This window comes from Lagenorhynchus albirostris, chromosome 4, assembly GCF_949774975.1.
Source record: "Lagenorhynchus albirostris chromosome 4, mLagAlb1.1, whole genome shotgun sequence".
In the NCBI taxonomy this organism is placed as follows: domain Eukaryota; kingdom Metazoa; phylum Chordata; class Mammalia; order Artiodactyla; family Delphinidae; genus Lagenorhynchus; species Lagenorhynchus albirostris.
The window spans coordinates 129,886,921-129,914,325 of NC_083098.1; the positions used below are offsets into that span (position 1 = coordinate 129,886,921).

A 27,405-nucleotide genomic window follows, 5' to 3' on the forward strand; every position below is an offset into this window, starting at 1 on the left:
TTAAAAATAACACTACCCCAAAACAAGCCAATTTATGGTACTTAACTTACTTTTGGTGGTTTCCTTGGTCACGCTTATCAATGAAGCACTTACCTAGGCAGGCGAAATGTGGCAGGACTAACATAACATAGTTATTTTGGTAAGTAAAATTAGAAGAGAAATAACCTTATCAGGTTTCATCAACCTTATCCATTCTAGGGATTCATGTATTATTTTTTAAAAGAGTTAAATAACTTAAGAGCAAATGTGGGATTCATAGACCATACTATATGTACCTAACCCTTATAATTAGATATTAATGGTCTCTTGTCTATAATGGTTATCAATAAAAACCCTTATTTTCAAATTAACCCATGCTAACAGCCATTTATTGACAGTTAGAATTTGCCCTTGCCACTTGACCTCTTCCCACAAATACCTTTGAATTTGAATTGCTGGTACCATGTACAATCTTAAGTGGACATTTCCTTTTTTTTTTTTGGAACTTGGAAAACAGAGGACATCATAGTTTTTAGAAAAAGTAGTCTGGGAACTCAAATCCTGTATTCTTGTCATCATTTCTGTCATTTAACTTTTCTGGGACTTCTGTCATTTCACTTAACTTCTTTGGGCTTTGTTTTCCTCAGGTTTTAAGTGAGATAGATTAGAGTAAATGATTCTCCTAAAGCCCTTCCACGAATAACATTCTATGAATAGCTCACATAACGCTTATATTCTAATCTGTTGTTTATCTTTTTTGCCTGTTGATGGCTAATCTGTTCACCTCAGAGGAGTGTTGTAAGCAGTAAGGGGATAATACATATCAAGCGTTTAGCAAGATTTCATAAAATTAGCTGATGCTAGTTGCTGTTTTCCTCTGTTTTTAAGAATTGGATTATATTTGACCTCAAATAGAACAAAAAAGTATAGCAGCACAGCTTATGATCCCATGTTTTCTGTTAGTGTTAGAATAAGATGTAGTATATATCTTTGAAAGTGATTTTAATCTTTTGCAACTTGTACCAGAATACAGTGATTTTGGGCAATTTGAACTTCAAACTCAAAATAACCTTTCTTGGGGATGATCTTGCCTAGACTTCATATGGAATTCTGGATTTATGTAACATATCAGTTCAGCTACTGGGGTGGCATTTTTAAGCCAGTCATCCAGGTAGGATTCCTCAGCATGCAGTTCTGTACAAAATCACATGTTCTCTAGAGGCCTTACAGTACTTTTCATTACTGCTATGACTTGTTAGTAATACTTGAATTATTCTAACCCAGATTTTCTTCACAGCTCTAACTTCTTAGGTTAGATTTTCAAATCTGTTTGATATATTTTTTTCTTTTGTTTTGTTTTTGGAGAAAAAGCACTGTTTGTTATCCGCGGGTTTTTCTATACGTAGCCCACCTCTACGTAGTAGTGGAATGGCCCTTCATTGTTTAAGGCTGTAGGCCATATTTTCCCATTTTCAACACAATATTGTCGGTTTGCCTATATGTCACATTTTTAAAACATGTTAATCTTTCTGTTGTCTTTAGCAGAGTATTGTGTTCTTAGATCATGGAATGATCATAACCTTGTACTTTCCAACATCGATATTCAAGTCATCTTTTTTAGAGTCAGCTCTGTGGAGAACAGTAATCATTTTTCCGGGTTCTATAACCGCTTTCCTTCAGTTAAACCAGATAGTTAGAAGGCAGTATATATGTATTAAGTATACTGCCTGCTTAAGGAAATGTCTTCCCTGGCTTACTATTTTTATGTTACACCATTGAATTTTTTTTTTTTTTTTTGCGGTATGCGGCCCTCTCACTGCTGTGGCCTCTCCCGTTGCGGAGCACAGGCTCCGGATGCGCAGGCTCAGCGGCCATGGCTCACCGGCCCAGCCGCTCCGCGGCATGTGGGATCTTCCTGGACGGGGGCATGAACCCGTGTCCCCTGCATCGGCAGGCGGACTCTCAACCACTGCGCCACCAGGGAAGCCCTCTCTCAATGTTTTGAAGTCCAGGTTTTTCACTCAGCAATTGTGTCATTGATATTTTTGGTGACTTTTGATCTCATTGGCAGAAATGAACTATTTCAAATTGTATGAGATTAATCTAGATCAGCAATCAGCAAACTGCAGTTTTGGGGCCAAATCCAGCTTACAGTTTATTTTAATTTAGCCTTCTGGTTAAGAATGAACTTTACATTTCCAATGGGATGTTTAAATGAAGAAGAATATGTGACACAGGATGTATGAGTCCCAGAGTGCCTGAAATATTTACTCTCTGGCCCTTTACATTTTATCTTCCTCAATCCCACAATACTTGGGAAAATGCCTCCAGGTTTATTTATCTTACTGATAGTTGTGAGTATAAATTTTGTGTTTTTGTTGTATAGTCTAACCTGTGTCTAAAACCAAACTTGTAAAATTGGTTTGGTATTAAGCTGTTGCTATTTCTTTATCCTTTAAAAAGTGAGAATGTTGTGTCTCAGCATTACTAATGTTTCATTGTTTGTCTTTATTCAAGTTAAAGCTATTTGGGATTGTATTATTTAAGAAATTAAGATAATTAAATCATTGGTGATGAGGTCACTCTGTAGTTATCTTTGGGGAGTTAGCTTCAAAACAATTCTGTTGTGTAAATATGATTGCTTGGAGACAGTTTAAGTATCGATGTACAAACAGTTGACATATTAATTGTAAATAATATTTAGTCATCAAAAGCACTGTCCAAAGCAAGTTTTCTTAATAACTTTGTTTGCTTACAGATAATTTATGCATTCCTTGGTTGTTGGTAAATTTCAGTCAGATGTAGGAGTACCTTTAAATGTTAGTTATGCTTTTCATGCATCTGCCCCCTAATTAGCCTCAAATATTAATTTTTTTTTACAGTATGTATAATTTATTACTCTGAAATAATTTTGAAAAGATTATTTTTAAAGAAAATGGGAAAACACACATAAGAAATAGATGAGAGTTTTCTTTTGGGGGGAGAGGAGAACATAATTAACCTTGTTAATGTTATATAAAACTTACTAATGCATCAACTTAGATTACTCAGAAAATCAGGCAGAAAGGTAAAATTGCCCCTCTCATTACTTAAGGATTTCTGTATTGATGCTATCAGATAACTCAGCTGAACAAGATGAATGGCAGTATCTTTGGAGCAGCTGGATTTTGTCAGCCTGAACTCTGAGTTATTCTTCCTATCCTTTTCTTACTCTTATCCTTGACTGTTCTACCCTGATCCCCATATGTTCTAATCTATTTACTTGTTACCATATTATAAAATTTCAATATTTTTGAAGCACCATTGTAGAGGTAGTATAAAAAATATTAAAAGATTATCTTCCTTTCCTCAGGCGTGTTTGTAATTTGAAAGACTTTTTTATGCCCGTAATTTTTGTTCATTTATCCCATCTGTTCTTTTTTTCCCCCTTTTCCTGCCTTCTTTTGGATTAGTCGAGTATATTTTGGTATTCTAGTTTATCTCCCCTATTTTCTTGATCGCTAAACCTCTTGGTTTTTCTTTTTAAAAAAATACTTGCTCTAGGATTTATAGTATACACACTTAATTTACAATTTACCTTCAAATAATACTATACCATTTTATGTATAAGATTCTTAAAGCAATTTGCATACCTTTGGATGGAGAATTTAGAAACTAAGTTCTGTGTGTTACCTCATGGTGAGCCCCCCTCTGTGGGGAAGGTCTCCGTACCCCTCTTGATCTCTGACATCTCATGCTAGGTGGCTGCCACCACAAACCCCTGTACTGATGTCCCCTCGTCCTTCTGTGCTTTCCCCGTCCCTACCACCCCATGGCTCCCAAACTCTACACTGCCTTTTCTCTGTCCCTTGTGGTGTTGCCCTTCTCACCCTACACCTAGTTATTCCCAGCATGTTGCCCTGAAACCTTTTTTGTCCATGTGCTTCCAGAAACTCTCTTTCCATGTTCTATCTGACCATTTCCTTTATGTTAGCTTCTAGTTTTCTACCCTAGTTTATTAACTCCCTCCTTCCATTCTAAATGACCTGACATAGTTGTGATCTCATTGCTGTTCAGGATTATTCCTTGATTCCTTTACCTGGAAGGAATCTTTGTTTTAGTTTTGCTTCTCTTCGTGGCATTTTCTATATAGTTGTGATATTTTTTTCTCACTGTATTTTTATTTTTTAAGAATATAATTATTGTTATGTTTTAAGAATAAGATTATTTTAGTAATCTATTAAACCATAAACTCATTATAGACACTTAATAAATATTCCTTGAATGAATGATTCAATGTCTCTATATGTCAGCAAAGAAATTAAGCTGCTGGATATTTGTTTCTGATCTTCCCTACCTTTGATTTTGTGTGGGTCTTTAATTTACTCACAGATGGAAAGTCATCATAGTAGCTCTGCATCTCTTTGTCATTTTACATAACTGAATTAATATGTATATAAATTGCTTAGAACAGTTCATGGCACATAGGAAATTATTCAGTAAACGTTAGCACTTATGTTCATGATTACAAAATTTTTAATTTTAATCATCTTGGATGGACCATTTTTAATGAGATATATATTTCTGAGAGTTGCTACACTGAATATATTGAGCATCCTTTTTTCCTTCATGAATTAACTCATTGTGAACATCAGAAATAGTATGTCAAATTTGAATTAGTATTCCTTCCCTCTTATTCTCTCTTTCACATCTTGCTACTCACAACAAATTAAGTTGATTTTATCTTTTTAAATAGTTTATGTGGCTGTCTTCTCATTTCCATTCCATTGTTTTACCTTAAGCCTGTGCCTCATCATTTCTCACCTTTGCTGTTTTAAGAATTTCATAACTGCCCTTCTGGTCTCATATGTTCCTCCCAATCATCCTTTATATTGTGTCTAGAATCATCTTTCCCTAATACACCTATTATCAGTTAACTCCCCTAAGACTCTTCCCATTGCTTACAGGATAAAGTTTAAACTTGTTTTTGACATGCTCCTGCCTCCCACTTTAAGTAGCCTTACTGTTGCTGCATTCTCTCTGCCCCCTAAGCTCCACCTGTTATAAATTCTTAGATCAGTTTAAACTCAAGTTTGTTAGTCTTGTATATAACTGAAAAAGTCAGTGAACTCTAAGTTAAAATCTTAAGACCTCTTCTACCATTAAAGTGCATATCAACACCTGTTTTAGCTCATCAGAGACCTTTTTGATTTATTTCTGGGTCTTGATGTATTTCATATTTTTGAGGGTGGTAAATCAACTGCACACTCACCTGAAATGTTACTTTCTCTAGGAACATCCTTGACTCTAAGCAGTTGCTTTTCTATGTTTCAGTGGCACCTAAGCATCCCTCTATCCTAGCACTTGCCATGCTATATAGTATAACAGCTATCTTTGTAATAAGGTGTCTTATCTGGAGCTAACTATTGCCTGTACCAATTTGTAGCATTAGTTGACATTCTGCTAGGGTTTGCCTGTGTGCTTCAATCAGTCCGATTTTTATTTAATTGGTGTATTTTGTTTCGGAAATACTCAAGCTAGTGTCTAGTTATATCCCGTAAATTTTTGGGACCCATAATTTGCCTGGGATAGAACATGAATCTTGCTCAAAATAATGTGTGTGTGTGTGTACGTGTGTGTGCATACACGCATGCGTGTGCAGAGAGAGAAGCACACACATACATGTCTAATGGGTTGGAATTGTGTGGGGAAGGGTGTCAATAGAAGCCAGATGCTGGGAAGAACAGTGAGTGAAAGCCCATAGCCGAGAAAGACATCTGGCATTTTGTACAATAAACTTTATACCAGTATCTGAAGGGAAGAGTTGTGGTTCCCAGGACAGCATTATTATTATTATTATTATTTTATTTATTTGTTTTTTAATCCCATGACTTCTTGTGATGTGATAACTAGCATGAGAAAGTAGATAGGTGTGTGGTAAAAATGAAAGCCTACCATTTCATACTATACATAATATTTTAGGTACTTGAGAAAGAAAAATCTTACTATTCAGAAATGTTGAATGTCCAAAAAAAAGTGTATCTTTGAATCAGTGATAGGCGCTTTATTGCTGGAAGTCCAGCCACTTTTATGAGGATTCTTCTGTTGATGGCCGGTTAGTAAAAACTGGTAGATTTTATTACTAGAAGTCCACACCTTTCTTTCTTGGTACCCGTTCTAAAATAGCTGGACATAGAAGGGAAAAGAGATTTCCCATCAACTGGATGAAGTGCTGAGTGGCAGATATCTGAAGGGAGATTCAGACAGAGGCTGAGTGAATAGACACTATGGAGGGTAACAAGGGTCATTGTCATTTTCACAATGTGATACACTGACTGAGGGTTAGCTTTGTTGGTGGTCCTAAGATTTTTGTCTGCAGGAGTTATCTCCTTTGGCTGGGATAGTGGCTGAGAAGAGCTTGTTTGGCCCTGCAGATCCATAAAGTCAGCGTCTACATGGCCAAGTCAAATGAGAGGAGGGAGCTGGAGAGTATCATTTATTTTGGAAACACTCAGGGACTAAGATAATGTCATTGATTACGTGATTCCCATTCCATTTTCAGGGATTATCATGGAGTCATAAAAAGAATTAGCCCTGAGGTCTTGCTTCTTGTCAGAGAGGGCTGTTGATCTAGTATCAGACTGTTCTATCTTCAGTGCCTAGCACCATTCCTGATATATAGTAAAATTATGGATGGATGGGTAGAAAGATGATGAATGAGATGTTAAACTATCATGTTTAGTTACAGTCACTGTGTTGATGTGTAGTTTTTGGAATACAGGATGGCTTTAATTTTTGAGGCATAAATAACACCCAATAAAAATAAGCATGCTAGAGGAACTGTTTTAATTAAAAGCTGATTTTTGTCTATTTTTTTCCTCTTTTTCTTTTATGTGTGTATTTTCTCTTTTATTGAAAGACATACATGTGTTTGGATTTATAAAGACACTGAACAGTTGTTTTCTTTTCATTCAGGGGGCTGAATTAATGAACAAATATGTTGGTGAATCTGAAAGAGCAGTTAGAGAGGTAAGAAGATTATGTCTTAAAGTGGAACTCTGCATAGGAGAACCAGGCTTCTGTCCTGTATGGTTTCCATTTTGTTTGGGGTTATAGACTTTGAAGTTTCCAAATCTAAATTCTAGTGGTATAATTTTTCTTCAGGCAAATATTATTTTTAAATGCAATTTTGGTCATCTACAATTCTTTGTTTTTGCTTTTAAACATCATAATATTTCCAGCCTTTAGTTTTACCAAATATTTTTTAACGAATGTCAGCGTTTCATTAAAAAAAATAAGGATATGTTTAAACTTAACAAAGAATGCATGATGTCAGAATGAGATTTAAATCCTTTAAACGTGGTAGCCCTTTAAATCAGATAAGCTTATTAGTATATGAAAATGTCACTGTACTCTTCTTATTTTATTTACTTTACCTTTGACTGGTGATTTAGAAAGTGCATCCCCCTCCTCTCTTAAATTTTACAGCCAGTGCCTGATTGGCCTACTGGCTAATCCATATTGCTGAAGCTACATAACTGGGAAGTTCATGCAAAATCAAGGCACTGAAGTGGGGGTAACTATAGCAGTTTGATCACAAGACTCGGCTTCCCAAGCAAAGATTGGCCTGCCTCACACAGGCACCCTGTATCCTCAAAGAAGCTAAGCAAGGACAAAAACACATCAATAGCAGTGGAACGGATGGCCTTCTGCTTATGACACATGTGGGTATCAACCAAGAGTCTTAGAGATTGGAATACTTTGTTTTGCATCTGAGAAAAAAATTTAAGAAACTTTTTCTTTCTTTATTTTTCTTGAAATGTAGGTGTTGGTTATAATATAAAACATTAACTGATAATGATAGCACCTCATTGATTAAAATATGAAAAAGGTGGTGTTTATTAATATTAAGGTTTTGGTGACTGTTGTGTATTTTTATGGTCATCATACTTATGGCCAGAAAATGGAGGCCTAGGTTACAGGTTACACACATTTGGATTTCTTTCTGCTTATGCTGACGTTTTCTAGCCCATTTCCACATGTTTTCCCCGTGGCTGTCTGGCCAGTCTTTGATGTTGATAGTCTGATTGACTTCAGATCTAACCTATCTATGCTTTTCCAAGTTTTAGCTGTTTTTTCCTTACAGTCTTCAGAGAAATGAGCAAAGTGTGTGACTTTTAGGTTTATAAGTATTGTATATGCTAAACTTTGGCTGATTTTATACATTTATGATTTTTCTTTTAAATATGTGTTTATTTAGATAAATGTTCCAGGCATTATACTAAGTGCTTTGCATTCTTTTTTAATACATTTCTTAAACTTCTGAGGCGGGCATTTTTCATAATCTCCATTTTAGAGATGTGGGAATCATAGTTTAGAAAAATAAAGTTACCCACTGAAGGTCACACAGCTACCAAGTGGTGAAGGTGGGATTTTAACTGAGATTGTTTGATTACTTAACCAAATTGTCTCCTACACACCTCTAAGAATATGTGTTGGTGTCTTGTCTCTGGTTGCAAGTAAGCACCGTGGAAGAGGATACTTTTACATCCATTATGAAGTGCTATACATCTGTTACAGGTTGTATACAAAGTGATTGGGCTGGTTTACTGGTACATAATAGATTTGGTTCTAAATATAATTTTCAAACTAAAACTAGCTATGGAGTTTTCTGGAATTTGCTGATCTTTAGCTAATGTAGCACTTTTTCCACCAGATCTTCCGAAAAGCGAGAGCGGTGGCTCCTTCCATTATTTTCTTTGATGAACTTGATGCCTTAGCAGTTGAAAGGGGCAGGTAAGAAATATTTAATAGGACTGCTATTAAATAGTAGCAGTTACAGTGTAGAGGAATTAAATTATTTCACATCATCACTTTATAGTACTTTCATGTGTAATTTTTTTTTTTAAGACTGATATGCATTTGGGGCATTTGAGCTAATTTTTATAGTTTACTATCTAAAGAGAGCCCCCTGCACTGCCTATCAAAATTTGGGTTTTTATTAACATGTGATTAAAACTGTAAATAAAGTTCAGTTAGGCATAATTACGTGATAGAGTAGAATCCAATTATAATAAAAGTTGTTATTATACAGATTTTAGTATTATCTGGATTAAGTCATGTTTCCTAAAATATAGTTACAATAGAATAAAAATTAGTATTAATAGTTTTGTTTCTGAATGTCAGACAATAAAGAGGGTTATTTATAATATCATATCAAACATATCGTGTGTGTGTGTATATATATATATTAAACTGTTTTCAAGTGTGTTTTTTTTTTTTTTCTGTACAAAGATTTACAGGTCTTTTAAGGAATACATGGTACAAGTACTTCATGCTGGAGAGTGTTTATTTGTGTGTTTTCTTCATAACTCTGATTATACATTGACTATAAAAGTTTTGCTGATGATAATTATGGTGATGGCAGAAGGCACCTTCTAAGTCTCAGTGTTAAATTTGATAAGAGGCATACTGCTCTCTTCTTTACGGGTAGAGCTGCCTAATCAGATGAGAGTATGAACTGTCACTAGGAAACATTGGGAGGTAGCCTGCCCTGCTCTCTACCCCACCCATTTGATACTCTGTAAATACCTACCAATCTTGTTATTTTATGAGTTGGAGTTCATAAGTCCTTTTATTACTTCTGAAGTGAGATGGAACAAAAGGTTACAAATAGCTCAAGTTCACCTTGACTGCAAGAGAAGAAAAAGAAGCCAGAGAAGTTTACTGAAGTAGGGTGATCTGCCACATTTATGTGCCATCAGAGACGTCTGTTTTTGGAGCCTAGAAAGGGACGGGGTGGGAAACACTGTTAAATATGAACCAAATGGGAGGTGGAATATGTAGCAGAGTTCTCATAAAATGCCTTTGAAAGGTAATGGTATGAGAAACCAGACAAGGCACTTGGTAGAAATAAACTTTTTGTAGGCAATTTGGCTCAGTAGGAATTTGCAAATGTATTAAGAGATGCTAATAATTTGCAGTCTCTAGATATCATTTCCACTAGTAGTCTTCATCATATTGTGAGCCCTTCCTCAGTGGCTCATTCAGATAAAGTACAGGTAAATTCTGTGTAGTTTCCTTTGCATAGAGAAGTTTCAGTCAAGTTAGTTGACATTTCAGAAAACAATGATAAGGCTGAACTACCAAATGTAATGTTAATAGTCCAAAGTAGAGAGTTTTAGTTGTACTTTAGCTGCACTAAGTCTTATATAGTTTGGTTTTTATAGCCATAAGAATCTCATAGAATGATATTTTGATTGTTTTTTCCCCATAATTGTGTGATGGGCCAACATTACCTAGAAAGTTATTGTTTTATCTAGTTAGAGTGCTGTAACCTAAAAACAAAAACAAACAAAAGCTTCACACGTATATTTTTGTTCTTCAGCTATTTGAATTGGACACAGTTTCTAGAAACTGAAAGCACAGCTGTTGATAGATAGCAAAAGTATGAAATTCCGAAAATACTAAACCAACTCTATACATTGTTAAAGAAATATAGGAACATAAGAAACATAGTAACATAGGGAAACATAGAAAAATTTAAAATTCCATAAGCTAGAAATTTTCTATATAATTTTGGGCTGTAGAATATTCATTGCTTTCATTTCTTCTGATTTTCTATGATAACATTCAGATCCAACTAATAATATGACTAGTCCAAAAATGACAGTGCCTAAGATGACTGTTTCTTCTTATCAAGATTTGGATTTCCACACTTAAGCTGTTTAACAGATTGAGCCATGAATTATGATATATACTAGTCCGTACTGTCCTGTGCATGTTACGTCAATTATTTTGACTACTTGAAGTTACTCAAATTAGCCATGAAACTGAGGATTGCAATCTGCACATTAAATAGAGTATAGACATACTATTTGCTTAGCTTTAGAAATACTTGTGCTTTCAGAAAGAGAGATTTTTCATGTTTATAAAAGTGTCTACTTACAACCACTATTTTCTCCTCTTCCCTGCCCCATTTAAGTTCTTTGGGACTTGAAAAATAAGTAAGCCTGATATTTACTTCTCTTTTTCTGTATGCCCATTTAAATTATGGATGTTCTGAATAAGATTTTTTAGTCTTATTTCATATTGTGAGTTGGATGAAATGTTGTAAGATTCCCTTTGCAAAGTGCTTTAATGATCTGTAAATATTTGGGAAAATTGAAAATGCTGTTAAAGTAGCATAGCTCTTTGGAAAATGGATACTATGGTAGGGAGTAAGGCACTGACGTAGGGAAGAGATTTGAATTATACTGAGTTAATAATATTGGGTAACATTTATTTAGTGCTTATTGTATTCTAGAAACTGTTTTAAGTGCTTTACAGCTGAAGAAAAAAATTCATAAAAAGGCCCCTGCATTAATGCAAAGTAGGATATTACACAGTTGGTTCTAGTATTCTGCCCTGCCTCCTAGCTAGCTTAAATTTTTACCTTTTTCAGGGTTATAGTGGGGAGGGGAGAGCACGCTGGGCAGTAAATCAACAGTCACTCTTTGTCTTAGGCAACACTTCTGTCCCCAGAAGTGAAGAAGGATAGGGTGATTCCCCATATACTGTATTCTCTTGGCCCGGTCTCCTCCGACTGAGGAAATGGCCACTAGACTAATCTAGAGATTCCTAGAACAACTTCCTCTGTCTGGGACGTTCCAGCTAGTCAGTGGATCTTGGAATCATCCTCACCAGCTGACATTAATGACTTTCCTTAGAGAGATGGCCTGATGCAACATTTTACTAGGAATTGGGAGTTATTTTTTGTTGTTATAGGACACATAGGTCATTTGTAGCTATCTTGCTTTTAAAATGAAAATTTGCTTGCATTTTGCATGCACCAAGAAAATGATCATAAGTAGTGCTTGTGTTCAGAGTGTTGATAGTATATGTTTGGCTAGTCTTCTTTAGGTCTCTTTCAAGCCTGAATATTGACATTGGGGGTGTGGGGGGTAGATTTTAAGAAACAAATTCAGATGCCTGCCATTTGGGATTCTTTATGACATTTAAAAATTATACTAGAAAAACATTTTAAAATTTGAATTGGATATGACTTGTTGGCCTATAATTTAGAAATCATATGAAGAGATGATAGGGGATTTTATTTTATTGCAGGAGCTGAAAGAAAATAAATATCATTTTTGTGAAATGTTTGCTATTGAAAAATAAAATCAGTGTAATAATTACCATCATGGTGGTGAGATCTCCTTAAGATAGGGGTTAGCATTCCTTTTCTGAAACAGGCCAGTTAGTAAATATTTTTTGCTTTTTGGGTCATACAGTTTCTATTGCAGCTATTCATCTCTGTTGCTACAGTGCGAAAGTAGCCATAGACAATATGTAATCAAATAAGAAACAGTTGGCTGGCCAGATTTAGACTGGCTATAGGTTCCTGACCTTTTTTAAGATATCATAAAGTCCCTTCCGTCCACAGCACTCTGACTTTTGAACAGGGATAATTTGGAAAAGGGACTTGACTTCCGAAGGGAAAAGAAAATTAATCTTTTGGAAACGTCTAATTTCAGTACTTTGTATAGCTGAACATTTTTTCCATTGTTGTGTTGCCTATCTCTAGCAGATAATAAAGTTTTATAAAATCATTTCATTATGTTAGTGATTATACATTTGTTCTTAAACTTGGAGTTGGTTTTGATTTCCTAGGATGTCAGTTTTATGGATTTTGTTTCCTACTGTGGCTTTGAAAGTCAGCCAAGAATATTTCTCAGTCCATAAAACAGTTTCACGATGCTACTCCAGCTAGCTATCAGTGATCTGTGGAAATAAAGGGCAAAGGCAACATGAATAATGGGAATCCAAAGAATTCCCTTCACCTAATCTTCAACATTAATTATAGCCACCAAGTTTCTCTACAACAAGTAGCAAATTAGACCAGTATGAGCTTCACCTCTTTCTGTTTAACGGCACTTGACTAGATCAATACATTTCTGAATACAAGGAAGGGGATATATGTATACAAATAGTTGATTCACTTCATTGTTCAGCAGAAACTAACACAACACTGTAAAGCAATTATACTCCAATTAAAAAATAATAATAAATTAAATAAGTTACGTGCTCCGTATTACCAACACAGAATTTTTAAACTAGAAAGACCTGTATATATGTCTTACCTAATTTAACTCCCTCATTCATACATGCCAATAATTATGAAATCCTCAAGGGAACGGCAACATCTTCATCCTCTTACCTCAGATGTCCAGCACAGTGCCTAGCAGAGAAGGCACTCTGTGCTAAAACCCAGACATTTAGTTTTTGAATAAGGGAATGAAGCCTCAGAGAAACTAGAGATTAGGTTCACTCATCTGGTTGTTAGCAGAGTATGATTTCACCATGCTTTAGTGTCATTTGTGAACCAATTTTATTTTAAAATTAAACACTGAGACTGTCTTTTGGAATTTTGTCACCTGCATTACGTTCATAGAAGCATCAGCATCTTCATTATAAAGAATCATTTGTAAGCTTTGGAATACATTCACCTGTCAAAGAGCTCCGAAAAGAATTAAGGAAGTGCTAAGTGATGCGTTTTTCAAAAAAATTCAGTGGTTTTTGTACACACTAACTTTAAAAGTGAGTCTAGAGTCACAAAACTTTGTCAGTTGTGCTGAGGGTACAGAAATGATAAATGTTCTTTTTAACGTAGCTGATAGCAACAGTATTCAAAGGATAATAGAGGATAGCAACAGTAATGAGATCATGCTTATTAGATCAGTGACAAAACATTTTGAAAGACTATGTACGTCCTTGGTATACTAATTAATTTTGTAGAAAGATCACCGTGTTACCCTCTGCCAGAAGGCCATTCAGTCGCATTTATTTTATTGTAGGGGAATCAAATTGAGTCTTTTCTCAAGTAAGCAAGCATGCAAATCATTGGGTTCCAAATCCTATGTGTCTGTAGTCACAGAGCATTATAAATCAAGAGCCTGAGTCAGTATCCACCTATCCCCCACGTCCCCCCCGCGCCCGCCCCCCAAAAAGAGTTCATTTAGAAGATACAAAAAGAGGATAGAAAAAACAGATGAAGAGAACTTCTTTCGGTATAGATCTAAGAAACCAGGGAAGTGGAGGTTTTCTTCTCACTCTATTTCATTTCTGCATCTGAGCACACAGTCTTACAGTATATTCTGTTTTTTTCTGTTTTAGAAGGTTTGCCGTTTTTAAAAAAGTCATTTTTCACGTATAAAAATATCTGAGAAAGTATAAAGGTCTCCTTATCTGGAACTTTTTGCTGTTCAAAATAAATTGTTCCTTGAGGACCCTGAGGAGCCAAATTGTCACTACATTTGAGCAGCTAATGAAATGAGAAGAATTCTCATTGCCAGGGCATAGCAGGCTCCTACTAATGCATCTTGTATAAACAAAGTGTCTTTTAGCAGTTTATATATCAGGCTCACTGTTTTGGGCATAGTTATGAAGGGCTTAAGAGGAGTAGTTTTTAATCTTAGAATTATGTTGGTGGCTTTTATGGAAGAACTTAAGGAAGTTTGATACTTTCTACCATGTTTTAAGTAAAGCTCAGTAGAGAACTGGCAATGTGAATCTGCATATATCTGCTGACCTGTGCTATCCTGACTTCCGAAAATCTTCAATCATGTTCATGCTTTATTTCAGTAACCTTTATGTGCCAGACACTCCTTTTTCAGTTTAATTTGTTAGGATAATGTGTAAAATGTTATAGAGATCCCTTCATTAAGCCAGGTATACTGGTGATAATTATAATGATAATGCTTATAACTGTTATCTGTTGACATTTCCTTTGTGCTAAGTATCAGCAGATCCTTTATACATTTATTTAATTTTGAGGGTGGTATGAGTCTTTCCATGTTTGATTGAGAAAACTGAGTCTCAGAGAGGTTAAGTAACTCTTCCACAAGATTACACAAAAAAATAATGGTAAGGCTTACTAATTGAACCCAAGCTTACTGATTAACAAAGCTCTTTCCCAAATTCAAAGTAAGCTTCCTAATGAGTACTAATCAATGAAGGTTTTACTGGAATGATTTTAAAACCTTTATGTTGTATAATCATATATTATAATTACTATAGAACTTTAGTTTTCATTGTCACCATTTCTAGATCTATGGTACTTAAGAAAATGACACATGTTTAGAAGCATTTTCTCTGCTTTAATTTTTAGCTTGAATAAGTTTGAACTTACATGTATTAATTTTCCTTATTTTTCTTTTGTTGGATTATGTTTATAACAATAACCTGGGGACATCCAGGACTGTGAAAAAATTCCCTTCAAAAAATTGCTTTTGGCAGAGGGTAAATTGAACTGTGAGTTTAAGAATCACTTGTTTCTCTAATACTGTGTTTTGAGTCAAAACTATACAGATGTAGCGAGTGTTGCCTATGTTAGCTTGGAATTTTTACTGGGAAATGATGGCAAGATGGAAAGATACATACTTTTATGTCATTTTCTGTGTTAACGCTTTATACAAAGCTGCAGTTATTCAGAGCACATGCAGCTTGCACAGCTCTAGGACAGCATGTGAAGATAACTCATTATATATGTCTGTCTGCTTTTATAGGGTATGTTGTTAATCTAAAGTAATTTATTTACTATTAGGTTCAAGCTGAATATAGATCATAATCTGACAGCATAGTTTATCGTGAAGTGGTCAACTAGAATATTCAAGGCATTATTGATTCTTGACATTCATCAAATGATTTTTGCTTTCACTTTCTGAGTTTCTTGGCATATGTTTCTGAATATTACTCAGCCATAAACAAGAATGAAATAATGCCATTTGCAGCAACATGGATGGACCTAGAGATTTATCATACTTAGTGAAGTAAGTCAGAGAACGACAAATATCATATGATAAATAGCTTATATATGGAATCTAAAAAAAAAAATATACAAATGAACTTATATACAAAACAGAAATAGACTCACAGACATAGAAAATGAACTTATGGTTACCAAAGGGGAAAGGGAGGGGAGGGAGTTTGGGATTAACATATACACACTACTATATATGAAGTAGATAACCAACAAGGACCTACTGTATAACACAGAGAACTACAGTCAATATTTTTGTAATAACCTATAAAGGAAAAGAATCTGAAAAAGAATGTTACACATATAAATAATATAAAATTAATATAAAATCATAAATATATAAAATTATTAAATATATTAATAAAATTATATAAATATATTAAACATAATACAATATAGAATTAATATAATTTTATATTTCATTTTATATAACTATATTATATCTATAAATTACAATTATTTTATAATTATTATTAAATTATTTTTTATATTATAAAATAATTATAATTATAAATAATACAAAATATATAAGTATATATATAAAACTGAATCACTTTGGTGTATACCTGAAACTAACACAACATTGTAAATCAGTTATACATGAATTAAAAATTTTTTAAAAACCCAAAAATACCCCCAAACTAGTCTTCCATGTGATTTTATTTTTCGTGGATTATAACTTGCTTAAGTATTTGTTCTCTTGCTGGACTTTTTAAATATATAAAAATTGTCTCTCCTTTGAATTTTATTTTAAAAAAGTGTCTATCAAGAAGCCAGAACTGTAATTATTGTTCCCATAGTGTTATCATCTTCAAGGTGTTTGATCAGAGTATAATTCATATTTTTCCAGAACTTTAGAAAAACAGGGAAAATAAAAAATAAATATTGTATCTGTTTCCTTCTGCCCCAAACTCATTTTCCTTTAGATGGTTATACTCACTGCCTCAAGGAAAACCAGCTCCTTCACAAGTAGAGAGGTTTCCTAATCATGGCAATTCATTTTAAAAGAAATTCACATTGGGCTTGTCAGGATCAGGTAAAGAAAGAAAAAGCAAAATAGGACCTGGAACACTTGTATGTATTCTTAACATTTTCAGTGAGTGAACAGTATCTTTGCAAACAGATGGCTTCATAAAATCTACAGTTTCTCTCATTAGGGAAGTTGATACTTAGGACTCAGAAGTATCATGTTTGTAACTCTTTTAATTTAACCACTGTACAGAAATCATTCTGCAAAGAAAATTTTTTTGTTGATCACTTTAAATGTTGATCACAGACTTTTTATCTTTAGTTTAGTAATAATTTTACTGGCTTTAGCATTTGAGAATCCCGAGCCCATTCTTGATGCCTTCGATTACTTTTGATGATTTTGGGAAATTCTCAGGTTGTGTTTCCTGAGATATGGCTTCTATTTGATTCTCTCACTTCTCTCCTTATGAGACTGCAGTTATATGTTTCTTAGGCTTTCCACTGGGTTCTATATGTATTTTTACTATTTTCATTCTTTTTTTCTCTTTGTGCATCAGTTTGGATATTTTCTACTGACCTGCCTTCCAGTTCAAGGATCCTGTGTTCTGTTGTGTTTAATCTACTATTACATTCATCTTTTTAATTCTTAATTTTAGTTATTATAATTTTTAGGTTTAGAATTTTTCTTATGGATCCCAGATCCCTGCTGAAATTCACCATTTTTTAATTTCTGTGCTTTTGGTTTGTTTTGTTTTGTTTTACTACAATTCAGGTGAATTTTTGTTTTTATTATCTCAGTCCCATCCCTGTCCAGATTACATGCTAATTTAACATTGTTTCAGATTCTAATTCCCTAGCATCCTTCCTCTTCTTAAGAGGAAACTAAAAGGAAGAAGGGATAAAGGCTAAATGAGAGTCTAGGAAAATCTTTTCCTATTTATCTTTTTACTTGCAGGATATAGGGTTTTGAGGAATGGGTGAATTAGGGATGTGTATATTCAATATTATGCTTTTGTTGTTAACAGTGTATCTTGGGCTTAATTGTTCCGTTTCTTTTGTGGACTCCATATCTAATGCTTGTTGTTGGGTTCAGTGTCTAAAGCGATTATGGTAATGGTTATTTTTCTATTCGTAAAATGTTTTACCCATTCTTAACTTTAGATTAGTTTATGTTAATTGAATGTGGTGGTGCATCAGTGTGCTTTCAGCATCTAAAAATGGCATTTAAAAAGCCCCTTAACTTTTTTTTCTTACCTATGACTTAAATTCAAACTGAAAGACTGTTGTATTGTTTCCCCTGATAAGCTCTCATGTAAAAAGTGCTTGTAATAAAGCTTGTATGTGACATCCTTTCATCTTTAAATCTGTTATTTTCTACAGTGATTCATGTTCAAAACATTAATCCAAGGTTATAAAATACTGAAATACTGTTCGAATTTTATGATGAAAATTTTTGTAAATTTGGAATGCCTTTAAATGTATTCAAATTTTTTGTTTTATAAAGTTTGAAGAGTTAAAACCAATATGTGGATTTTAATAATAATAAATCTATGTTATTTGTTAAACTTACTCATTTTTTAGCCTCTTAATATCATTGTTTAATTTTTCTTTCAAATGTTACCATGTAGGAAAGCTTGTATTGAATGGTGCTCAGATTCAGTACTAGCCCTGGCTAAACCTAACTTTGATAACTATAAGATTGCTCTCCTTTCTATAAAAGATTCTAAATGTTCTATATAGTATGAGCATTCATGGTTATAAGTTAGAGCCACTGCTTCATTACTGATGGGGTAAATCAGTTATCTTAATCTAGTTTTATTTAGTTACGTTTATGCTGTCCAAGTTCTTGATTTAAACTGAAAGCAGATGTTATCCAGAGTTCTTGAATCAGTCTTTCAGGAACTATTCTGTGTTACTTATTTTGGAAAAGCAAATGAATGTGGAGTTTTCTTTCTCCCTGCTAGACTCTAAGGTCCTTGAGGAAGTAGGGACTGCCATCTTAATGTTTTAATTCCCATTTCCTAAAGCCATGTCTGGCCTGCTAGGCAGTGAATGTTTATTGAATAAATGAGTTGAATTGTATTGAATGAATTGTTGCACTTTCTAATAAAATTACCCCCCTTATTTTTCCTCTCATTCTTCTCTCACTGTACCACAATGATGTTTGCCTACTCTGAAACAAAACCTAGTAGCTATTTTTTTTTACTTCTCAGCAAGTTCAGCTAATACATTCATACTTAGCAGTAAGACATCTAGCAGTCTTACTAATTCATTGGAGGAAGAAGGGAGAATGTACGTAACATAGCTAAGGATGGGTTCTGACATTATTTGAATATAGTTCCTATCAGGAAGCACTAGCAAGCAAAGCACAAGCACACATAGATTTAGATGTGGCATGGGCCCAGGATTTTTTCTTTTGATGGAAGTATGCCATTCACTTAAAGCTATTTAGTTATGTTACACAAATTCCTTTAGGTAGGTCACAAAAATTAGAACTTTATCATTATCTAGTAACGCTGTTAGGTTAATATTTTTTTTTTGGTGTATGTGTAACTCTCCAGTGCTAGGTAGTGTAACATTCCTATGGGGATTCACTCTACTCTCCTTGCTGACATATTTTCTGAGGAGTCATTCGATGTAATTCTTATCTTTGTGCCTCTGTAGTGAAGTGTTTTTGTCCTCTAGCTACTTTCAAGATTTTTTCTTTATCTTTGGTTTTCTATTGTTTGAATACGATATGCCTAGGTGTAGCTTTTTGGCATTTTTCCTACTTGACGTTCTCTGGGCTTCTTGGGTCTTGCTGTCAGACATTAATTTGGGGAAATTCTCAGTCATTATGGCTTCAGATAGTTTTTCTGTTCTACCTGTCTTCTCCTTTTGGTGTTTCAGGTACACATATATTACATATTTTGTTGTCCACAGTTCTTGGATTTTCTTTTCTGTTTCTTTTTACTTTTTTACTGTTTTCTTCAGTCTTTTTTTCTCTTTCCTTTTCCGTTTTGGATGTTTCTATTGACTCATACTTAAGTGGAGAGATTCTTTCCTCAGCCATGTCTAATCTGCTAATGAGTCCAATAAAGGCATTCTTTATTTCTGTTATAGTGTTGTAACAACCTTAGAATTCTTTTTGAGCCTTAGAATTTCCATTTCTCTGCTTATGTTGCCTCTTTCTTGTGTGTTGTCTACTTTGTCCACTAGAGCCCTTAGCATATTAGTCATAGTTTTAAAAAATTACTGGTGTGATAATTCCAGCATTCCTGCTGGTTCTCTGGTTCTGATGCTTGCTCACTTTCTTCCAGCTGTGTTTGTTTGCCTGTTAGTATGCCTTATAGTTTTTTCTTGATAGACATGATTTACTGGATAACAGGAACTGTGGCAAATAGGCCTTCAGAAATATAGTGGTAAGTGAGGACACAGTGAGGAGGTGTCAGTTACCAGCCAGGGGAAAAGAGTCCTCATCTGACCATGCTGGCCTCTTGATCTTACCAGCCTCCAGACTGTGAGAAATGAACTTCTGTTGTTTATAAACCACCTAGCCTGTGGTATTTTTTGTTATAGCAGCCTGAATGGATTAAGGTACCTGTGATCTCACATTTCTGAGGGATCTAAAAAGAATTGTTAATTTTTCAGTTTATAGAGCTTTTTACTTGTTATTAGGAGGAAGTAGAGCCTTCTAAGATTCTTATATACTGGACTGGAAAGCATATCAAAACTGCCCTTTTGTAATCTGTTTCCTATACTGTAGCCGCTGTAGTCCTCAAAAACATAAATCTGATCTTGTCATGTCTCTACTTGAAACTTCCCATCAACTTTAGGACAAAATCCAAACTTAGTAATTTGGATAATAAAGCCTTTGTCATCCAGCCTTGGTTTATCTTTCTCTGCTAATATTTTACATTTTTACGTTACTGCTATGCTGTGCTACTCTGAACTGTTTTCCATTTTCAGTGTTCTGTATTCTCTCTCTTCCCTATCTTTTTCTTTGCTGGTCTGGCCCCCACTCATCTTTCGGGTCGTAGGTTAGAAGCCATCACCTCTGGACAGCCCACCTTGACTCTCCCAAGACCTGTTCGTTTGACCTTCCTTTGCCCCTTGTAGTGTAGGATCACAACTAATTAGCAAAGTAGATACAATTAAAGGCCTTGGATGTAATCTGTTGGCATCCTTAAATGCTTATATGCTTGCAGTCATCATGAAGGAGCCCATAGAGCTTTTGCTAGCAATGTTCATATCTGACATTTGGAAAAGTTACATTTTGAAGCGTTTTTGGAAAGATATATAATCTATTTATTCAAAATGTTTAATCTTAAGTAGACCCAGATCAGCAAATCCATGCACCAGCCAATTGGTTACTTGCAGGAATTAATGTTGACCAAGACAAATCTCAGTGGCTTCCCAGATGCTCCTTGCTGGGTCCCAAACTTTTTGACATTGGGAAGGACCATTTAATAAATTGACAGTGTAATTTATATGACAACCTGGAAGGACCAACCGTTTAATTAATTGACAGTATGATTTGTGTAACAACATCATGTATGTCTGATTAGTGTGAGTTAGAGGCTACTCTCCTTTGTGTCAAGTTTTTGAACTTGTAATGCACACTGAGATCTAAATTCTTTTATTTAGAGATCCTGATTACCTTATTATTAAATATATTATGTGATGATTATACTAAGGTGTACTTGCTGTCATGGGTGCTAAGACAAAGGTATGGGGTGTGTCTCTTCTATCCTCTTTCCCTCTTCTCCCCCCTCCCACTCTCAACTGTATCTGATTGAATTTATATGTTTAATATACTTACAATGCTCTTTCACTGTGTAATTGTCCACCTAGATGTTTATTATATATTTCCCAATTCTGAACAGAGGCTAGTAAATCCCAGCTAGTGCTAATGAGAATTATTATTGTGGGGCCTTGATTGTGTAATATCAGGGTTTTGTTCACTATTAAGACCTGTTGAGTTTACTTCTTAAAAATCAATATTCAGTAATTTTTTGTGATCAAGGAAATGAGATTAAATTAAGGTGTAGTTTGTTCAGGAGTAGCTTTGTAATTGACCTGGTGCATGAAAAAAAGGAACAAAATAAAATGGTTTTTTTCCCCCTATTTCTCTAGATATGGGTATTGTGATGACCCCCTACCTGCTGATGTGTTTTAAAAATATTCTTAATATTTTAAAATATCAAGATAGGTCAGAAATATCCCATTTGCTATAGGTTTGTAAAGAGTTTTCTGTCTCGCATAGGCTCTAAGGTTCATGTGAGAATGAGTCTGTATCTTATTCATTTTTTTATTCCCAATTCCTGTCAGTTTATTTGCCATATAAAATGTAAATATCGGGGGGCTTCCCTGGTGGCGCAGTGGTTGAGAGTCCGCCTGCCGATGCAGGGCACATGGGTTCATGCCCCGGTTCGGGAAGATCCCACATGCCGTGGAGCGGCTGGGCGCGTGAGCCATGGCCGCTGAGCCTGCGCGTCCGGAGCCTGTGCTCCTCAATGGGAGAGGCCACAACAGTGAGAGGCCCGCGTACCGCAAAAAAAAAAAAAAAAAAAAAAAAAAAAGAAAGAAAGAATGTAAATATCGATTAAGTTAAATAATTACGTATTTGATGAACTTTTAAAAATAATCTTATTTCTTACTTCCCAGATCTTTTATATTTGACACTCTTAGCATTTCATTATTGGAGAGAAAATAATCATGGTTGTTGATGGAGGAAAAGAAATGATTTAATATAGTTAGTTCTTGGATCTAATTCAACAAGTAATGAATTCTGAAGCATGCATTTTATGTTTTGAAAAAGACATAATGTTTCTTGTTATAGAATATACGATCTTTTTAAAATAGTAGAGTATTTGGGGATAGATAAAGAGATTTTTAAAACTGTATTTTTAAAAATCAGTTCATCAGGTGCTGGGAATGTAGCCGATCGTGTTTTGGCTCAGCTCTTGACAGAAATGGATGGCATTGAACAGTTAAAGGATGTGACAATCCTGGCAGCTACTAACCGTCCAGATAGGATAGACAAGGTAAGAAAGAAGCCAGTCTGGGCATTTTAAAATCAAGAACTGGATCGTTTGATTATGTTGGGGATTTTTGGGTTTTAGGTTTTTTTTCTGTCAAATTACTTTCTAATCAGTTTGTCATTTAGAGGATACTGAAAGATTAAACTAAAGGAAATGAAGAGAACTGAGAAAAGAATTTGTTTATGTTTTTATTACTTATGTTTGGTATTAATGAAACTATTTTGTAACCCCTTGAGTATTCCCTCCCCCATTGTTGCATTAAATTCTTAGTGTATTTCCCTAGAGTATTTAAGTTCTGAAATTCTTTTTGTGTTTCATCTTATTTTGAGAACTTTTTAACATTTTCATTCATTTTAAGGTAAGCTTCCAGCTATTTACTACTAGTTAGACTCAAGTTATTTTCAACAACTTTCTAGAAGTCCTGGCCTCTCAGTTGCTTTCAGAGTAATTAGAATAAAAATGACAGTGGACTTTATTTCTCTTAAGAAGTTACTTAGGCTTAAATTAAGCTACATAGGTGCAAAATTAACACTTTCAAGCTATTGCCACCACTACTTTTCCCCAAGTCATATTTTAATAAATGAGTTCACTTAACTTTTAAGTGCCTAATTTATACTTAATGATCTAAACTGAGAGTAAAAATTTACTCCCAGGGCGTGAACCAGTTTCTCTTTTTTTTGTTGCTGTTATTGCCTCATGTCCATGACCTTATGAGCTCCTCCCTCCCTGTGCACATATATACAAACTTTCGGTTTTAACAATGGGATTTTGAAAGAAATCATCTTTTTGAAGATATGAAAAGAGGTTTTATGTGGGAAGGTATTTTGCTGTGTGATAAAGTCCCTTGGTCAAATGCAGGTAAGAAAGCTTTGAACCTTAATAAGTTAAATTGTGCCCTTTCTGCTGCAGTGTTTTACAAGAAGCTAGGTAAGTTATGAGCATTTGTAGGATCTGGGTTGGTGCCCAGACATCTCTGATGTCTATAAAAAAGATAGAATTGTGTCTTGACAAGAATTACAGAAAGTGCTGAAAGAGACCTTAAAGATTACCTAATCCCACCTTTTGGTTTCAGTGAATCCAAGAATCATCTTTATCCAGGTAAATATACATTGTATTTTTATGACATTTGTCTCCTGGTTACCCCATGGCTAATGAGCTCTAAAATTTCTTAGGTTTTTTTTCTCTACAGTGTCTAATCTAATAGTGGCCTTCTTTGGTTTGTTAATATTGTATGTCTTTGATGTTAGACACATGTCTTGAAGTAGGACTTTGGGCTTATAGTAAACCTTTTGGGTTCTTCTAAATCAAGCTGTATGATTTAGCTTGTTTAGTGCTTGTATTAATTTTGTCTTGCTGTGTAACAGATTACCTCGAATTTAACAGCTTCACACAATACTCGTTTATTAGTGTTTCTGTACGTAGGTCAAAATCTGGGTGTGGCATGATGGAGTTGTCTGCTCAGGGACTCAACAAGGTGTTGGCCGACCGACCGTTATCAGGAGCTGCTATTCCTCTTCTAAGCTCACGTGATTGTGGCAGAATTCACTTCTTGTGACTATAGACCTAAGGACTGAATTTTCTTACTAGATGTCAGCTGGGGGCCACTCTCAGCTCCTAGAGACCCACATACGTGGTCCCTTCCATCTTCAAAGACAGCGATGGAGAATCTCCATCATATTTTATCCATCTTACGCTTTAAATTTCTATTGCTAGGAAAAGCCTAGTCTCTTTTGAAGTCTCACCTGATCAAGTTAGGCCCACCAAGGAAAATCTCTCTACTTTCAAGTCCGCTGGTTCAGGATCTTCATTACATTTGCAAAAGCCCTTCCCAATAGCACCTAGTCCAACATTTGATGGAATAACTGGGAGAAGGTGTGTGTCTAGCAGAGGACCAGAATCTTGTGGCTGAGCAAAATTCTTTCTACCACAGTGCTCTTCAGCTTCTTCCCCAACCCCTATGTGCGTTCTCTTCTGGGCACTAAGAACAACTTCCAACTTTCACAGAGACCAACTTATCTTTGCCAGTCATTTGATTGGCTACAAACCTTCTCCTTTGAAATGTCCTTTTCTGTGGATTCTATCTTTTCTCAGATGGAGCATTTCTCCACCTTGCCTTGTCCAGATATATCTTTCTTCAAGTTATACATATACTCTCTCTTAAAATAGAAAAGGATAAATGAATTTAAACTCCTTTATTTTAAGGATACATTTTTCATGTTCTTTATATGTATGACACATAGTAAGCCTATTATTTAATACAGTAGAATTGTTGACTTACCTCTTTTGCTTACTTTTCCCTCTGTAAGAACTAGATTGAACCCCAACTGTTGTATTTTGCAGTAAGGTGAAATTTGTCCTAGGTTTTACCTATACCTGATACAAAAGACCCCAAGAAATTTTTAATATAAACCTAGAGATAATAAGTTATCTTGGGCCACTCTAAGGTTTTGGACCTTTTTTCAGCCTCATCTTAGGATACGTCAAAACCCCAAAGATAATGGTAGATGACTACCATTCTTCCTGGGATACTTTAGTCTGTGGATATCTTGGCTCTCTTGGAGAAAATGATTAACTGGATTTTGGGCAGAACTTGTCTCCGAAGGCGGGAGATTGAAGGGATGGAAGTGGTTCTTTTTTACATTTCTTTGTGCATTGTTTTAAATAGGTTTCTTACTTGCTAATAATATTTGCCTTAGAAGGCAGATGCTGTGTTTTATTATGTCAACTCATAAGTGACAGTCTCCAATATCACAGTTTGAGAAATTAAAGTTTGGAAAATATCTTGCCAAAATTCTAGTCATATTTTTGATCCTTTATAACATGTTACCTTTAATACCTTGTTTCTCAAACCACCTAATTGTCCAAAATAAGTGTTTTAAGTACCAATATTATTACACACTGGTAACATCTTTTGACTGATTAACCTTTGCTTCAGGAGGCTTCAGAGAGAAGTGCAAACATATACAAACACACACATATATATGTGTATTTATATATATGCTTGTATGTTTGTGTATATGCATGCATCATATATATACACACATGTTCATATATATACACACATGTACATACATTGATTAGTTTTAAAAATTAGGAATCCAACTTTTTTTTAACCAGCTAATCTTGGATGAGCACACTTAAATTAAGATATTGAAAGTGTTTGTAATTAGATACAAAGACTCAATTTTCTAGGTCAGGGGATCTAAAGACCTTTTTAATTTACTATTCAAATTTTTCAAAATTTATAGTGTTTAATTTGTAATAGATGAAACAATATAATTATGACTGGCAGTAAAACATAAAATTGGTAAATGGAAAAAGTATTTTTAAGTGGTAAAGCAGTGCCTTCAAGATCATCAGATGATATGCTATGCTTTCAAGTACAACTTTGAATTTAGTACATTGAACCATGGTCTAAATTCTGCATATGTCTGTAATGGTACAAAAAAACACTACTTTAAATAATCAGTGATTTTTGTAAAAAATATTTTAATCGTTTTCTATTTCAGGTAGAATTCCATATTCATATGTAGTGTGAATTTTTTGTTAACTGTACTTCTGTTATTACTCAGATGGTATAAACTATATCAGAAGTATATTTTCTAGATTTTTTTCTCTGAACTGTTACACAGCATTATTTGTGTATTGTTTAATAGCACTATAAAAAAAGTTTCAGCACATTTGTGATTAGAACATGGTGTTCAAACTGTGCGCTGAATGTGCCGTTAGAAACAAAGCAGTCTTAAGAGATGATTTTTTTTTTTTAAAAAAACTTCCTTTTATGAAATGAATAGACATAGTTTTCACCACCTGTCTTGTCTGGAGGAAATGGTAGTAGGAAGAGAATAGGCAAGAGGAGAATTAAAGTAAATTTCCTGTGCTGATACTGAAAGGTAGAGATTTTGTTTTTGGCTTAAAACTGGAAAGAAAAAGGACTGTTCTAGTGTGAAAGAAATAATGCATTTAGTCTAACTTTGGCTACATTTAATTCAGGTGTTTGGCCTTGTAAATTAACTAGCTTACTTTACAGTCCTTTTGCCTATTAACCCACAACCTCTATGTCATGATGACCTTAAGTTAGTATATTGGAACGGAGAGAATTCTTGGACTGTCAGAGGAGTGAAATTGATATCATTATGTGACCCATATGTTGCACATTTTTCGTGTCTTTTTTGGACAATATTTCAGTTTAATATAGTCTGGGGAAACTAAAGCTGGAGCTTCCTGGGGCTTCAGCAAGGGAAGTGAGACACATAGCTCAAGAATCACATTATCCTACTTCCTGCTATGTCATATTTACATGTCAAACACAATAGCTGTAATGTAGCACACTAGGCTGAGTAAAGTGATTGCTTGGGGTCTCCAGTGGTATCCTGAAGTCTCCATAGACCTTTTACCCCCCTACCCTCCTCCTTCAGCTTATAGATAAGTGAAGAGAAGTTGCATCCTTAAGAGTCCATTTTGCATAAGAATGACAGGATATGAAGGACAGGTGAAGATTAATGAGATTGTGATGTCAAGTAGTTACATTGTCTTTAGGTTGATGATGGACTGGATTTCCACAGCATCAGGAGACTTTAGAGCAGCAAACAACTAAATTATTTTTGATGCCCAAATAATAGTTAAAAGCCTGAACTCTAGGAGTTTATATTATTT

The 27,405-nt window shown here is 34.7% G+C and overlaps 1 protein-coding gene across 2 annotated transcripts in view; it reads left to right on the top strand.

Moving 5' to 3' along the window:
* AFG2A (AFG2 AAA ATPase homolog A) overlaps positions 1 to 27,405 on the top strand; it is a 338,551-nt gene that overhangs the window by 88,165 nt on the left and 222,981 nt on the right. For both annotated transcript variants that reach the window (XR_009540411.1, XM_060148678.1), the window contains exons 12-14: positions 6,934 to 6,987; positions 8,675 to 8,754; positions 22,626 to 22,752. Coding sequence is in view for 1 of the 2 variants with exons in the window: in XM_060148678.1 (XP_060004661.1) it covers positions 6,934 to 6,987; positions 8,675 to 8,754; positions 22,626 to 22,752 (261 nt within the window). In the remaining variant the exon portion in view is untranslated. The remainder of the gene's footprint in view (positions 1 to 6,933; positions 6,988 to 8,674; positions 8,755 to 22,625; positions 22,753 to 27,405) is intronic.